Genomic DNA, 16,561 nt, shown 5'->3' on the forward strand with positions numbered 1-16,561 from the left:
AGCGGCTCAGTCCCGAATCGCGGCTTGTGCGCTTCACTCGCGCGCTGTGTGAGCTGCGTAGGGCCGGAGTGCGCACCCTCCAGAGGGCACTCGCTGTTCAGGGCGGAGTGATTTGGAGCGCAGGGTGCCTGCAGAGCTGAGCGTATCCGTGTATTGGCGTTGCTGTGTGCACACTAATCGTTTTAAAAACGTTAATCTGATGATCTGCTGATACGGTCTAATGTAAACATGGGCTTAGTTACTTCCAAGTGAATTAGTCAATTTGGTGCATCGACCTGAGTTCATATAACGATGGTCCCTTTGCCCTCACTCTGGTTGTGGAATCACTTCTTTGGCCGTGTTCTTCAGGAGGTCTTTTATTAGAGCGTGTAAGAATTATTTTCATTCTGGGCATGCTTTCTGTCTTCTTACAGCTCCTACCCATCCTTTAGTGGTGCCAAGTTCCCAGCTGTTACTCTCTACACTGAGTCACCTTCCATAGATATTCAATTACTAGTTTAAGGGCAGAAAACATGCAAGTTTCATCTCATATGTTTATGAAATGGGGCATGTCACCACAAAATGAGTCCAGTGTAGTGAAAGTTCATTCTGAGAGAGTGATTTGAAAGGAATATGCCAAAAAATCAGCCACATGTCATTTTTCTAATATTGCCATAATAATGTATTAGTCAAACACATTATATACTGTAAAACAATCTATAAATATGACTTTGTAGGGCAAATACATGTTCTATGCATTCATTTTAATTTGCACATTAGTTTCCAACTGATTTCGACAAACTTGATTTTCTGTTAAGATCTCATCTCATGGGGGCGTCGTGGCTCAGGTGGTTGGGGCGCCGTGCCGTGAGTGCGGGCGACCCGGGTTCGGTTCCGGCCCGAGGTCATTTCCCGATCCCTTCCCGTCTCTCTCTCTCCCGCTCGTTTCCTGTCTCTGCACTGTCCTATCCAATGGAGGTGCAAAAAGCCCAAAAAAATATCTTAAAAAAAAAAAAAAAGATCTCATCTCATTATCTCTAGCCACTTTATCCTGTTCTACAGGGTCGCAGGCAAGCTGGAGCCTATCCAAGCTGACTACGGGCGAAAGGCGGGGTACACCCTGGACAAGTTGCCAGGTCATCACAGGGCTGACACACGGACAACCATTCACACTCGCATTCACACCTACGGTCAATTTAGAGTCACCAGTTAACCTAACCTGCATGTCTTTGGACTGTGGGGGAAACCGGAGCACCCGGAGGAAACCCACGGGGACACGGTGAGAACATGCAAACTCTGTACAGAAAGGCCCTCGCCGGCTGCGGGGCTCGAACCCAGACCTTCTTGCTGTGAGGCGACAGCGCTAACCACTACACCACTGTGCCACCCTTCTGTTAAAATGATACCTTTTTAATTTTTTTTGGCTAATTTCTCTTGAGTTGGCTGCACCAAATTGAACAAATGACTCCTTATTTTAAAGATCATTAGCTGTAGATTTCCAGAGAAAAATAAAGCATCATTTGGGTGGGGTATTTGTTTTTGTTTGTTTGTTTGTGGTCCATATGGATACATGTCTCTCTCTCTTTTCATCTGATGTTTTTTGCCCCAGTTTTTCCACTTCCTCAAGCCCTCCCCTATCTTCAAGCTGCTTGGCTCTGAAAGTGCACCCCAAGGGCTGACCTGCTAAAACACGCTGCTGGCAGAACTGGATTTTCTGCTTTTAAGGGAATGCAGAGACTCTGAATAGGAAAAATGGTGCAGTGTGCTAATTGTTCCTGTTTTCATCTTTTCCAAAGCTGTAACTCGGCCATGTTCTAGTGCATTTAAGTGAAACGTAGATATGAATATGCTTTGATTAGTGTTTGCTGTGCGAGTTGTTGCTGTGTTTATGAAAACATCTACAGATGTTGTGTAACAATTTGGGTTAGTTCCCTGGCACATGCCTTCTTCCAGAGTGGTGTTCTGCAGTAGTCATCACATCTGTTTGTAATCTGAACCCTGCATGGCTGAATGTTCTGTTTGATATGTGATTGAGCAAAACGCACCATTATAATAATCACTAGATCCTTCGAATGTGTTCACTTCGAGATAGCTGTGTACTTTGAAAGGCTTGTAGCACAAGTAACTACTGTAATGGACATGGATAAGTAATACACCATAACTAATATTGCTTTCAGTTATTAAGCTGGGTATTTGCTATATTTTTAGTTGTCATTTTAGGTTGAGCCTCAATTATCTTTTAGTCTGTTAGGAAATGTTTGCATAAACCAAGCAAAAGTAAAGATTTCCACCAGATTTACAAAAGTTTCAAAAATGCTGTTGCTGTCGCCCTCTTATTTGCATTTGGTGACGCCTACAAAACTCCATAAAAGGTGGGTCTCTCAGATCCAAAATGACAAACACCCAAAAAAGAAAAAAGACTTTCTCAGAGGTGGAAGGAGACCCAGCACATCATGTAGGGAAATTTCTATTTTAATTCAAAGCAAAGTGTCTCTGCATCCATTGGCCAGAACGCACCAATGCACCCTCGACAATGCTGTATTGGCTGCGTGAGTGTCATACGAAGCCTAATGACTAGGGAGTGTATAGCACATTGTAGCCTGAGACATGCCACATCAGTTATTTATCTGTCTTGTAGCGGTGGCTCTAATAGCGTTACACAGCATTCAAAGAAGATACTTTTGAAAATGGAACCAATTCCATACAGCATCAGTCTTAATGACTGGTCTTATTTGTCTTAATTTATGGATTTGTTTGCTCGTTTTCTTTAATGTTTATTTCTTTAATGGAGTTTTCGATCATTAAATTTGTATGTTTAATTGAAATGCATAACCTGTTTAAAATTGACAGTGTAATCCATATATAAAAGTGCAGTAACTCATTGCAAATGATATAAATTTGCACACACTCAGGAGCATGAGTAAGATGCATAAGTTTTCCCAAATACCACATTTCTTGTGTAAATGCCTATACAAATGATTTATGGATAAATCTGTTCATATCCAACTTGATAATAGGTCTTTTCTGGACAATGTCACAAGTGCAAAATGAAATGCTTAGCACTAGCCTGCTTTATATTGAACTTCACCAGAGTGCTGCTTCGGCACATTCTATGAGCAAAGCCCCACTTGAAAGTTTAAGTGAGCATGTGTTCTTGTGAATCAAACATGCATACCATGTAAGGCAAAACACCTCTGAACAAAAGTATTTGTAGCCTTACAGGAACAGGAAGCTGCAGCCGAGATGGAGAAGTTGCTGCAGAAGTAGGCCAGAGCAGCAGCAGACTACTGGCACTTGTATACTGTTCTCAACATATCGAGAAGAATATGTTCTAGTGCCACTGCATTGCAGCAGGAAAAAAGTGTTGCAACATGAATGCACACTGCTGCATCTTCCTGTTAGGGAGAATTATGCTACATGTCAAACTAAAGAGCTTAGATGGCCTGTGAGATATGAGATTTTTATTTGAAATGGGGTGTGTGGTGTGAACATGCCCAGTCTGTGCTGTAGAGTATCCCTGATCTTCAGCAGTAATTGGGACTGACTGTAATGCGCTAGAATTGACGGCGGCTGAGAATGTTGCTCCTGCTTTCTTTTTCTTTCTTCCCCTTCACTTTGGCCTCTCAGTTACAGCTCTTCACTGAGAGCCTGCTCTCCTTAGGGCAGGCCCCCTCCCTTTTCCTCTCTTACCAGAACAGCCCTGATTGCGTCTTCCTTGTTGGGCTGCTGCCAAGCCTTTGTGTCCAAATCTCACACTGCAGCTCAGAGCGGTTCATATATTCTGCTAGTTTGCCAGGTTCAAAGTGCACTGTTATATCACTGGTTAAAGAATGGGAACTGCAGTGTTGTTACAAGGCATGTGTAGGCTTGTGTACAGAGCTAACACATGCATTTTTAAACTGTAAGCACCATTTTTAAAGTTAACTTAAAGCCTTTTCTTTGTTAACAGGAATGGAACTCTGTTTCGTCTCCTGCTGTTGTAACCCATGTGCCTCAAGGTTCGATGTGTTGAGATGCTTTTCTGCGCACCACGGTTGTAGAGTGGTTATTTTAGTTACTGTAGCCTTCCTGTCAGCTCAAAACAGTCTGGCTGTTTCTCCTCTGAAAACTCATGAGTGCCTTTCCACGTGCAGAACTGCTGTTGCTCACGAGATGTATTTTGCTTTTTGCACCATTCTATTGACTCTTTAGATAGTCTCTAAAGTTTATTAACAAAGATGAGTAATAAGAGAGACAAGTAATAGTTCTGGGATCAAGGCTTTGGGCTGCTGAGGAGCAGGTCATGAGTTGTATCGTCTCAATTTTAAGTCGTTTTAAGCATAAGACCAAGAGGTAAAAAGGACCAGTAAAAATTGTGCATTTGTTCATCTCTCCAGCAGTAAATCATGGCTGAGCATGAACCCACCCCGGAGCAGCTAGCAGCCATCGCTGCCGAGAACGAGGAGAGTGAGGTTGTGAACTACAAGCCACCAGCACAGAAGAGCCTGCAGGAGATCCAGGAGCTGGACAAGGACGATGAAAGCCTGCGCAAGTACAAAGAGGCTTTGCTTGGCTCATCCGCGTTCACCGCAGGTAGGGGTGTGTGTATGTGTCGCCCAAAGTTATTATGCATAACCGAAACTACAAAAAACATTTTTCTAAATTGAAATAAAACTATCAAAAATTATAAACTCATTTTTAAAAAGCTAAATAACAAAGATGAATTTAATCACAATTAACAAACCCTTTTACATGGCCAAAAAAAAAATAGTGTACTTGGAAGCAGGACGGCTGCAGTGCTCATTAATACTTCTGAAAGTGTTCTGTATAACCAAGCATCTGACTTTATATATGGCAGGTCTTAAGATGAATGGGCAGAAACGAGGTCGTGTCCCAAGAGGCCCAACTTTCTGTTAGTGTCATAATAGAGCACCCAAATAAGCTATAGACTGTTTCAGTTCTGATTTCTGTGTTTATTTTTGTCAGCTGGCATTTTATCAGTTCATTCTTTGAATCTAAATCCAGCATGAATTATCTATGAATCTCTTTTTATATGCAATAACTTCAGTCCACATCTGACAGCGCTTGTCAAAACACAGCTGGTTAAGTTGTTGAGTCATTTCCCTCAAAATCCCAACACATTGGGTGTTTATTTAAAAAAAAAAAGTCAGTCATGATTTTTAAACTGAGATGGGTTTTTCTTTCCCCCCCAGATCCCAACACTCCCAATGTCCAAGTGACACGGCTGACTTTAGTTTGTGACACGGCCCCTGCTCCTCTGACCCTTGACCTGCAAGGTGAGTGACAGACAAGCACACTTGGTGGATAACATGCCTGATATATTTGAGAGGTGCTCTGTTTAGAACAGTTCTTTGGCTGCCTACTTGTCGAGCACATCCACTTCTGATTAAACATTAGGGATAACAGATGATGGGTATTGACTTCTAAAGTATTTTATACAAATATGTATTCTGCATATAATGTCCTGATGTTATACAAAGCCTGTATTTAAAAAATAAATAAATAAAAAATCACTGACTCTGGGTTTTCCAAAACCCAATAATCTGAATAGCATTATTTGTAGTTTCTAGAACAGACTGAACTCGGATGAATGGGAGTTAATGAAACCTTACAATCCAACCGTATAGCATAAACTGGTATGATTCTGCCATGTTCAAAAAGAAATAAGTCTCTATTTGATATTTCTGCTTGGGTCATGCTACAACTTGGTCAGAAATAAAATGCCTTTGCATTCCCGTTTGCATTTTCACTGTGAATGAGTTACCGTAAAATACCAAATAATAGCCGAGTTCCAATTAACCGCCGAGTTCCCTTTAACGGCCGGGTGTACGCGTGTGTTGTGACAAATAAAGGCCGGTTCCGAATACTCGCCGGGGTCTAAAAAAAAAAAAAAAAGCGTCCGAACGTTCTATCTAGAATCTTGAGGCCCAGCACTTTTCTGGTTTTCTGGTGTTTAAACGATTTTGCATTGCATAGTTTTCTACCGAAACAATATGAATGAATGAATGAATGAATGAATGAAAAATGAAATTATTTCTATAATACTGTTTACAATATTTTGTTACGTGATAATAAACATGCCATTTCAATGTTATAATCTTGGTCTACCGTAATATTTCTTGAGGAATGCAACTCCGTAACTTTTGACAGATGTCTTAGCCAATTACGTTTGACATGGGTGTGTGGGATATCACTTACGTCATCGAATGAGGAATACCCCTTTGGGTATACCCAACGAAAGCCAGCGTGTGTGGTGACATTGAGGACTGCGGGTTTCCAAGGTTGGACTGCTGCTTCTGTTAAACGACCTAAATTGCCGAATGCATGCGTCAAAGCACACACTGAGTTTTATTAAAGACCTTATACCATTTCACTTGCCCTTACCCATTCGGATCTGGAAGACGCTTTACAAAAAAGGTGAGAGCGTTCTAACATGCATTTCAGTCTGCTCGCGGCCAATCTAATCCAAGGGGCCTTTTCAACAAGTAATCTGTCGTGCAAGTTGGGCAGAAGCACGCGTCAGGCAGGCAACATGTAGGCCTACAAGTCAGTAACCTATTCAACTAACTTTCATCCGAACTTTAAGTTTTCTACGGGGTCGAGCCACCGTACCAACTCACTCGGGGAATAGGCTCATATCCGCCAAATAGGGAGACGTCTTGGAGAGAAACGTGAGAATGCAAGATGACAGTATGTAGCCACTGCAGGTCACTTATTTTTCAGCATAAGAAAAACCCTTTGGTTTGACACTTCGCACCCTAATTATGTTGCTTCAACGTCGCGCCCTCCATGCAATTTCAGATTGACAGACATCGCGAAGCGCAAAGGGTGGAGGCTGCATGGGTGAGGGTGATAGCAAGTGACCATAACTTTGCAGAGTAATTAAATCACAGTGCTGCGCACAGACAATGGTGTGGTTTCTTGATTATTTTGTAAAGCATGCGCTTAACTAGTCATTAACAGGAAAAGGTGTGTGATTTATCCTTTATCCACCCCGACTGTGCCATGCGAAGATGCATTCTGCGTCTTCAAAATTCCCCGAAGTCGGCACCGTGCTATCTGTAATCTAACTCTAAACAAACTGTAAGTTATACTGGTTGAAAGTAGGCCTATCTGAGAATGATTTTTTTCCCCGTTTTGAGGTAGATTTTGGGGAAGGTGTTTGTGAAGAAGGAATTAATCGCCTGTTCCAAATAGCCGCCTAGTCTCTAATACGCGCCGGGTCTCTTACGTGATTGAGACAAATAATCGCCCGGGCTATTATTTGGTATTTTACGGTAGATTTGTCAGAGTTTGAATAGATGTATGTTAAGAATCGTATATGCTGCATTAGCCACTGTGGCTGACTGACTACTTTCATATGTTAGGATCCCCACCAAGGCACATAAGAGATTTACATATTTGCCAACTTTTATGCAGTACAGGTCTCCTCCCCCCCAATAAAAATTACAGATAAGCCAGTTGACACATGAATCTGGAATGATTGACAGATGCGTCTCTCCAATACTATGTTAACTTGAAAGCCTCACCCCCATCCCTCATCTCACATTAGTATTCTTTTGGGTCATGCTGTCACTTCAATTTGTGGGGTTGGTGTGTGGGTTTTGTTTTTGTTTTTTCTTTTTTTCTCTTATTTGAAAGCTGCACTCATACAGTGCTATTGCTTCCTGTCCAGGAAAATTGAGACCATTTTTGCGTTCTTTTAATGTGCAATAAAATCTATTAATGTATGTTTGACTTGGCTAACATCTGTTAAGTATATTCCTTCGAGATGAAACTCAAGATTTCTGCCAAACATGGTCAAAACAGTACTTGCAGAAAAAGATTAAACAGGCATACAGCAAATTTTGCTTAAAGTATAAAATTATACAGTAATGATGGAATTTTTATTATACACCCTCATAGCCAGTAAATCTCATTTGCACTGGGTAATTCAGCTTTCAAACATGGACTTAACCACAACTAAAGGTGGCTAGGAGATCATGCAGGACTTTGGGTTTGAGGGAGAAGAAAAAGTACAGGAGGACAGATTGCAGAAAGCCACCTGCTGGATAGAGATGTGCACTGCAGCGTCACTTCATTGGAATTGTTTTATTTTTAATCAATTAATCAAGCCTCTTTCTAAATGCTTTAAAATTTGTTTTTATCATACACTACATTTACAAAGGCTAATAACAGTCCAGCACTGTCCTTCCCAAGTATATTTGGAGAGAAAAGAACTATGCAATTTTTTCCCTTAATTTTTATCTAACTTAAAGGTTATTTCTCTGTTCCTGAGTAATTTCTGCTCTCATTGACGTCAGTTTTTCATGACTATAAACAGAACTCTGAAGGACTGATTAAGGACATTTCTTATATAACCTTTGATGTGTACTTACTGTTTTTGTCTGGACTTGTTCTCTCAGGGGATCTGGAGAGCTTCAAAAAGCAGTCATTTATACTGAAAGAAGGGGTGGAGTATAGGATAAAGATCAGCTTCAAGGTGAACCAGTCATTTGGGTATTTGTGGGTTTTTCTTTTTTTTTTTTTGGTTGGTTGGGGGGTGGTTTTTTTGGGGGGGGGTCCATTCCAAATATTTTACTTTTGCCTGGGTTCAAAGCGTGAGCTTAAATATCTTGTTATAGCTTATAACAGTCAGTCGACACTGCAGTAGTTTGTATTAGTTAGTAGCAAAGCTGGATACTAGTACACCAGTCCTGCTAACAGTTTATCATGGATGGCTTTGGGTTATCAGCCTTCCTTAAAGTATAGTAGTGGGGAATTTTGCACTTTTGCATTTGTTCTACTGTGTTTTTTAGAAGATTAGTCACCAGCTCGTGATGTTTAGCATAGTGCTTACTGTATTTATGCATGTAAACTGAGTTTTTCATGAGAATGGTTAAAACTGCACACTGATTATTGCTAAGTGTAGTATGAAGTCAGTAATTCAAATCAAGTCACTTTTATATAGCTTATTTAAAAACAGGAGTTGACCCAAAGTGTTTTACAGTCAATGTGATTAAAATGGACAATAGAAGAATACATTTGAAGAATTGGTGATCAGTGTAAATAGCTTTTAACCAGTTTGCAGAATAAAATCTCATCTGCCTTTTCTATAATTGACTCCTTCCTTTTTAAAGTCATTTAAATATGATTTAAACAGCCAGTTTTCATTCTGTTATTTCCATAGCCAAGATATTTCTTACTGAAGTCATTTGTACCCATCTTGATGCATTTGTCAGGGAATGGGATCCTGAACAGCAGGACAGTTTTGTCTGGGTATATTACATCCTGTCTAACATTTTGATGTCACTTCTAACAGTGAGCTACACTGTTAGAGAAAGAAAAGAGCGTGGACTGTCATGCCTCATGGAGCAAATCTAAAAGTGGCATATAGGAAACTGATGCAGTTTTCTATTAAACTCTTTCTAGGTAAACAAGGAGATTGTCTCAGGGCTGAAGTATGTACAACAGACCTTCAGGAAAGGGGTAAAGCGTAAGTATGATCATGTTTTCAAGTAATGAAGACAGTTGGGCAAAGCAGGGCTCGAAATTCGCGGTGGTCCGGTCGCCCGAGGCGACTTTGTCATTTGGCGGGTAATTCCTGTCACTAGCCAGCCTGGCTGGCTAGTTGAAAATAAAAAATATATCTGAAGCGAAGATTCAGACTAGGGCTGTGCGATATAGACCCCTTTCACTGACGTCACCCGAAACCGGAAGTAAACAGACCCTGTGCCATTTTTGGAAGACCAACAAACTCGTGATTAGGGGGAAATAACAGCAGCGGTATGTGAACCCACGAGAATAAAGTGGAGTGGCAAACGACTTAAATAAAACAGCTCAGATTTGTTTGTTTGATTTATTGGCCCAACAGTAGACTTGAAAGAAACCTGTGTGAGACTTGGCAAAAAACTGTGGATATAATGGATAAGTCTGTGCATGATCTGCGGACACTTTGAGGTAAGCAAACGCAAGAAATTCAGATTTAAAACATGCTAAATTGGCCCCAAGTTGATAACTGTATGAGGAGCAAGCCTCCCAGACTTCTAGAATTTAATAATTTAGGATGGTTTGGGGCTTGCTCGCTGCTGCCAGGTTGGTTGTTGAGTAGCCTGACTTTTTTTTTTTTTTCCCCTTGCGTGTGGTATCATTGTTGATGCGAGGTTGTTTTTTGAACATGCCAATGCGGACACGATGTCCCCTGATGAGTTATGACTTCAGATGCGATGCGTGTGTGGAGGTGTGGAGTCCGCGTGATATGTGCGTAAGATGTGCTTCTCATGTGTTTGGAGATCCGCACTCTGAGACAAGCGCGCCCCCCCCCCCCCCCCCCCCCCCAAAGGGAAAAAAAGGGACCCCCCGAAAATATCGGCATAGTTCGAACACGGAGTGTAGGCACTGGGTGTAAACAACAAATAGTTTACAATGTCTGGGTAGCAAACAGATGGCAGAATTGGTGTCCGGTCCTCCTTATGTTTCCATTCTCCCTTGCCCCGAGTCTTATCATATGGGTCAAACCCATCAATCTCAGCCAGTTTCTCCACATACCGTGCCCTTTCTGCAGCTGGTAATGTACTCGCATAACCCGAATTATCATCCATCGTGTCACTTTACTCTCACTCGTACTTTGTTTTATATTGTGAGTGCATGTACTTGGTCTTCCAATATGGCGCCTAACAAAATCTCGCGGCGCGGTGACGTCATGTGAAAGGGGTCTATACTCGATATATCTCCGAAAATTCTGTGTGAGATACATAGTTATTATATCGTAACTATAGAGTATTTTATGGTCATCTGCCAACTTGCGTTTTGTTGTGTTTGTTGCGTTTGTTTAAAACCTTTTCCGGTGGTTTTCTCCCTGTCCCTCAGGCAGTAACGTGAGAGGCTGCCTAAAGGTAAAAAACAATAACGTCACGCACTCGCCAACCAATCCCGGGCGACATCTAGGTGCTGAAAGGCGGGAAGATTTTCTAGTTCCGGTTTACAGTGCTGACTCCGTTCTTGCAATCGCTGGTGTTGCATAGGCTACTGTGTAAGCTCTGTCAATTTCAGTGACAAATTGGTTCCTAAAAGAACTAGTAAGGGGTCAGTCATCTGGCATATTTTTTTTTTTGGATATCGCGAGGAGGATGTGGAACAGCAAATGCCAGTTTGTAAAGTGTGCAAAAAAAACTATCAAAATACTTGGGTCTTGAAATAAATGCACATTAGTCATGAACAATGGTAACTATTCTCTTTTGTGTTATTTTTGACAGAAGTAAAATTCATACATGAACAAATTTTGGCGAGTTGATTTTCTGTTTGGCTAGTTACTTTGGAAGGTAACTAGTCCAGCTGGCTGGTGGGGGAAAAAAAATGAATTTCGAGCCCTGCAAAGGATATCATTATAATGCCCGACACAAAGTTGCCAGTTTAGTATGTAACCATACTTTATAGATTTGCTTTATAGGTATATCATTACTTTTAACTTGTCAATTAATGGAAAGAGAATTGTTTATTTTTTAATTATCCAGTCATTTAAAAAAAAAAGCTGTATAGGTATCATTAATGCAACTTGTCTATTGCCAACTTTTTTTTTTTTTAACTCAAATTCTTTACCCCAAGTGGTTTTCATCTCTATTGTGTCTGGTGGTGGTGATCGTTCCCCCCCCAAAAAAAAAAAAAAAATTCTCAACCTTAATAATACTTCAGCGAACCTCTGGTTCTCTTTGAAGGAAAAGCATTTGGCTGTGTAACCTGCTGCTGTTTTAAACATTGCATTGCTTAGTCTGCTGCCACTAGCATGGTTGTAACTTTATCATACATGGCAACTATCAAACATGCAGGCTCTGAAATGGATAAAACAATTATCTATTTTTAGCTAGGTAGCACTGCAGCACTAGTAAGATTTGTTGGCTTGTTTACTTCTGGCTCAGCTTGTCACCTTTCCTCACAGTCACGCTGAGATTTTTCTGGAAAAGTTGTTCTCAGGCATCTTTCTGAGGGGGGACACTGAAAACGGGTCATTTTGATCATACCTTGAACATTTCAAACTGTAACAGCCCTGTACATGTATTGGGCAGCTGATGACTTGCATACATTTCTGGCTGGTGAATTTTAATTTAATTAATTAAAATTCACCAGCCAGAAATGTATGCAAGTCATTAATTAAATAATTTAATTAATGCTTCATTAAATTATCTGCTTAATGGTGGTCTGTTTTCACTGATGAATGAGGTTAGAGGGTGCTGATAAATTGTGGATAAACACATTTAAATAACCTTTGATAGATGTAATGAATCAACTGGCTCAATGTAACTTGCTTTTACGAGAGCTGATGGAATTCATTCTTTCTGGATACAGTTGACAAGTCTGACTACATGGTGGGCAGTTATGGGCCTCGACCAAACGACTATGAGTTCCTCACCCCTCTGGAGGAGGCGCCGAAGGGAATACTGGCCCGTGGCACCTACAACATAAAGTCCAAGTTTACTGACGACGACAAGCACGACCACCTGTCCTGGGAGTGGAACCTTAACATCAAGAAGGACTGGAAAGACTAAGCTGCTCCTGAACCTCTGCTGCTTTTCCTCGCCATCGTTTTCCAATCTTCCTCCTTGTCTTTCCTCCCCATTTCCTGCATAAGTACCTTCATCATGGAATAACTGGTTAATCAACAGTTTCTCACTCCGTCCATCTTCCTGCCATGCCATTCTTTGCAGTTGCTCCTCCCCTTCGCTCCCTTCCAATGAATGAGTATTGAGGATTTTCATGAAAAATATATATGTGAAGACAAACAAATGTGCACAATCCAAATTTTGTGTTTTTGTTTTGTTTGTATATAAAAGTTAAAAAAAAAAAGAGAGGAAAAATTTTTGAAAAACATGAATGCTTTTGACATGGCTGTTGTTGGTAATCTTCATGTCCCCCATGCTTATCCTTCTGTGTCCTTTACCCTACCCATATGTGTCCTGTGTGCTGATTTCGTTACATTCCTTTTCTCTTTATTCTTTCTTTTTAAATTACCATTATCTGCCTTGATAAAAGTAATGGGAAATGCTTAATGTTTTGCCACTGGCAGAACTAACAGCTTTCCTCAACCCTACACATGTGGGAAAGTAACATGTACCTTTTTGAGATGATCTGTGTGCAGTGGTTAGCGTGGCTGGTTATAGCGGACATTAAATATCTGTTCCTTAGCAGGGACACGTTTGCATGTGGGTAATGTAGTGTTTCAAAGATGTAGCTGTCTATTGCAAATGTGACCTATCCACTAAAGGAGCTCCACTGATCAGCCTTCCTGGTAGTGGCCTGTGTGTGTTCTTGTTTTAAGAAAAAAAAAAAAGAAAATAAAATCATGTGGCCTTAAGAAGTTATTCCTGTAGCACGATGTTGAGGAACTTGTTGCCTTTTAAAGTGTAACAGTTTTAAATATCAAGTCATTCCCCCATGGCTGGAGCCAAAGGTGCATTTGTTCTGCTTCCGCTTGGGAAGGATCGTTTCATCTGGTGCCTCGTCCACTTGGTTTGATTCAGGATAAACCAAAACAAGAAGGCCAGTAGAAGTAGGCGAACTATGCTGAAAAACCAACTCAGTTTTGGCCCCCGTAACTTCTCTTGCTTTATTCATTTGTAGTTTCTGTCCAGTGAAATTCTCTCTCCCAAATGCCTCCATTTTCTAAAGAGGGCAAGTGCTTATTTTGTGAAATGTGCCCTTTGCATTGTGGTCTACACAAGTTGTCAATGAGTGCTAAAGAGATTTCTTGAAGCTGAAAGGGCTGTTTTTGCTTGCAGACCTCAACTATTAAATGCTTCAGCAAAAACTTTCAGCATCACTCGCTGTGCCTCCACTGTTTACCATCACAAGCTGCTTTATGAAGACCTCCAAAACAAACAAAACTCTAACTGAGGTGTGCATAGGTAAGATGGACAATACTAGTTTAGGGGAAGTCCCTTCAATCTGGATGCAGTGTAGCTGTCTTTCTTCAGTCCTTCACTTTAGCTGTTTTCACTTCAAGGATTAATCTCAATAGTGAATGCATCCGGTATTGTTCACACCTTTTCATTGACAACATTGCCTATAAATGTTGCGTGGAGATTTTTAGCACTTGCTTCTTCCTTTCATTTGGTCTCTGTGTACTTCTGTCATTCTTTCACTGTGGAAGGAGATTACTGTTCATCTATGTCACCATTAAAATTGTTCAAAATGAAATTTTAGTTTCTTTTTTTTATCCCCTCCCCATTTATTGGTGTGGACATACCAATTTATAATTTATTTTTGGTTGAAGTCAAAGACCATCCTGTTATCAATTCACTCATTCATCCATTCTCAAAGTAATAAATGTATGAACCTTATAAGCAAAGCATCTTTAATATTGGAAAGAAATGATTACAGAATAGAGGTTGTTACATATAGTTATGGAAATAGGAATAATAAGCAGGGGCGTGCCCTTTTTTTAAATACATGTACCCTGCTAGCGAGTTAAGCTCCAGGAAAACCCAACGGTGAGAAACAATCTTGAATCTTCCTTAAAAACACAGACAGATCCATCGGACATGACTTGCTTTGTCAATGCTCATCCTCAGCTGAGGTGCACCAACATAGCAAGTAAGCCCCAATATTCTACTCTACTCCTTAGCTCTGCACTAGCATGAAGCCTTTTCACAGGCCAGCTTACTGAAACTGGCCAATTAAGACTGTGGTCTTAATTGAGGTAGAACAATACATCCTACCATGCATTCCTCTGAGCAGAAAAGCCAAGGACTATTTCCCACTTTTCCTCCCTTTGGTGGAGTTGATGTCAGTCTTGGTCTTTTGCAGGCGTGAGAAGATCTCTTTGAATAGAGCCTTGTACTCTGGTGTGTTCTGGCTTAGCCGCTTGTCCACAGCCTCCACCTGCCGGCTGATGCCCTCCATGGCCTCAGGAGTCGAGGGTGTTTGTGGTGGGGTGCCTGGCTGTGTTGTGGCCTCTGCTGCACGACATTCCTTCATGGACGGGTCTCTGGAGACAGGCCGTGAAGTTTGCACCTCAGCATGGCACAGACTCTCTTCATGGCGCCGGCACTTTCCCAACAGCTCCTCATACCTCTCAAGCAATGCATGATACTGCTCATCCACTTCACGCAAAATGGACATGCCACGCTTCCGCACACCATTGGCATGGAGTGCATAGCTGCCCTTGCGTCGTCCAGATGCATCTACGGCTGAGATGACATCCAGTGCTGTGTCACTACAGCTCTTCCGTACTGGGGGTTCACCAGAGCTCTCTTGTGTTGTACCTGCAACATCCTCCACTGTATCTGTTTCTGGAGCACTGCTGAGCAGCGTCTGCTCCAGGCCATCCTCAGCAGCCAGTAAACAGGCACGTGACTTGCGTAGCTGCTGTAGCTCCTGCAGCTCTGCCTCCAGCTCATGAACACGCTGTTGGCAGCCCTCGGCACCCAGAAGGCGCTGCTCCAAGCGCTCAAACTCCTGCAGCACTGCGGTGCACTCACGCTCTGCATTCTCCCGTCGCCCACGTTCAGCTGATACAGCTGCACGGAGAGATGCAACCAGTGCACGCAGGTGCTCATTTTCTTCATCTGCTGGCTGCCGCTCTTGCAGGTCACCACTACCTGGGTCAGACACCCTGAATCCATCCTCATACCTGAAAAATTAAGTGTAATCGGTACAAAAGCCATATTATAGCAGAGTTTTCCAAAGTTCTACAGTCTTAATTTGTTTTTGTTTTCTTTAGAAAGCCAAATGTATTTCCTTGTGAGTGGATGATAAACTTTCCAAATAGGTTCTACCTTTTCTGAAAGGCAAAACTGCTGCTGTGTACTATCAAGCACTCCAGAGGAACAAACCAAAGAACCATTGGGGTGTATTCAAACACAGCATGAAGCAAGTGTTTGCCTTCACCCTCCTGGGTGAACTTTCATATGATAGCAGAGACTTGGGTAGTGGAGGGAAATGAGCTAGTAACTAAATACACAGCAATTTGGACTAAAAAAAATTTAACCCAAAGTGCATCATTTGATTAAAGCTATATTTTTAAAAGGGAAAATGTCTTAATATTTACAGCTTATAATTTCCAAATCTAAAAAGCTTTACCTACAGACTTTGTACCTTGCTCAGTCAGTCATTTACTATAAGAATTACCTGCATTCAAAATTACAGAAATGGTTTGTTTTTAGGTTGTTTCATTGCCATCTTGACCAATAAATGTCTGGCAAATTAAATTAGACATCTGTAATCTAATCAAATAATGTAATACCTGGGTGCAGTGCAGAGCTCCTTGAGGCAAGGGAAGGAGTGCACAGTTTTTCGTCTCTCTTTCTTCTCCCTGCGAACCCTGAGCTCTTCAAGTGTGCGCAGTTCCTCCACCCGGGCAGTCAGTGTGTCCACCTGGCCTTGCAGCATCTCCATGGTGCTCGTCAACCTAGGTACCCATATTTTCTCTCCATTTACAACTTACTGATTGCTGTCGCACCTTATTGTAAACCAGCAATGCATATTCACAAAACTTGACAATGTCATTGTTAGACTTTTATAGATGACTTATACGTTTCATATTTAAAGGTGCTGACTGGAAAGTTGAATTCTGGGCAACATGATCTATTTCTGTTGGAGTTTCAAGATG

General features: G+C 41.4%; 2 protein-coding genes across 3 annotated transcripts in view; one reads left to right on the forward strand and one right to left on the reverse strand.

Moving 5' to 3' along the window:
• Nucleotides 1-14,148, forward strand: part of arhgdia (Rho GDP dissociation inhibitor (GDI) alpha) — a 44,563-nt gene extending 30,415 nt beyond the window's left edge. Inside the window, exons 2-6 of one of the 2 annotated variants that reach the window (XM_060901497.1) lie at nucleotides 4,356-4,551; nucleotides 5,172-5,255; nucleotides 8,385-8,461; nucleotides 9,391-9,454; nucleotides 12,301-14,148. In XM_060901497.1, the coding sequence (XP_060757480.1) occupies nucleotides 4,365-4,551; nucleotides 5,172-5,255; nucleotides 8,385-8,461; nucleotides 9,391-9,454; nucleotides 12,301-12,500 (612 nt within the window). In that variant the 5' untranslated portion in view covers nucleotides 4,356-4,364 and the 3' untranslated portion in view covers nucleotides 12,501-14,148. The remainder of the gene's footprint in view (nucleotides 1-4,355; nucleotides 4,552-5,171; nucleotides 5,256-8,384; nucleotides 8,462-9,390; nucleotides 9,455-12,300) is intronic. The other variant, XM_060901498.1, reaches the window with a different exon arrangement.
• A 136-nt stretch (nucleotides 14,149-14,284) lies between these two features.
• cdr2l (cerebellar degeneration-related protein 2-like) overlaps nucleotides 14,285-16,561 on the reverse strand; it is a 33,211-nt gene continuing 30,934 nt past the window's right edge. The window contains exons 4-5 of the mRNA XM_060901496.1: nucleotides 16,196-16,360; nucleotides 14,285-15,583 (exon numbers count right to left, since the gene is read on the reverse strand). Of these exons, the coding sequence (XP_060757479.1) occupies nucleotides 14,701-15,583; nucleotides 16,196-16,360 (1,048 nt within the window). The 3' untranslated portion in view covers nucleotides 14,285-14,700. The remainder of the gene's footprint in view (nucleotides 15,584-16,195; nucleotides 16,361-16,561) is intronic.

This window comes from Neoarius graeffei, chromosome 20, assembly GCF_027579695.1.
Source record: "Neoarius graeffei isolate fNeoGra1 chromosome 20, fNeoGra1.pri, whole genome shotgun sequence".
NCBI lineage: Eukaryota > Metazoa > Chordata > Actinopteri > Siluriformes > Ariidae > Neoarius > Neoarius graeffei.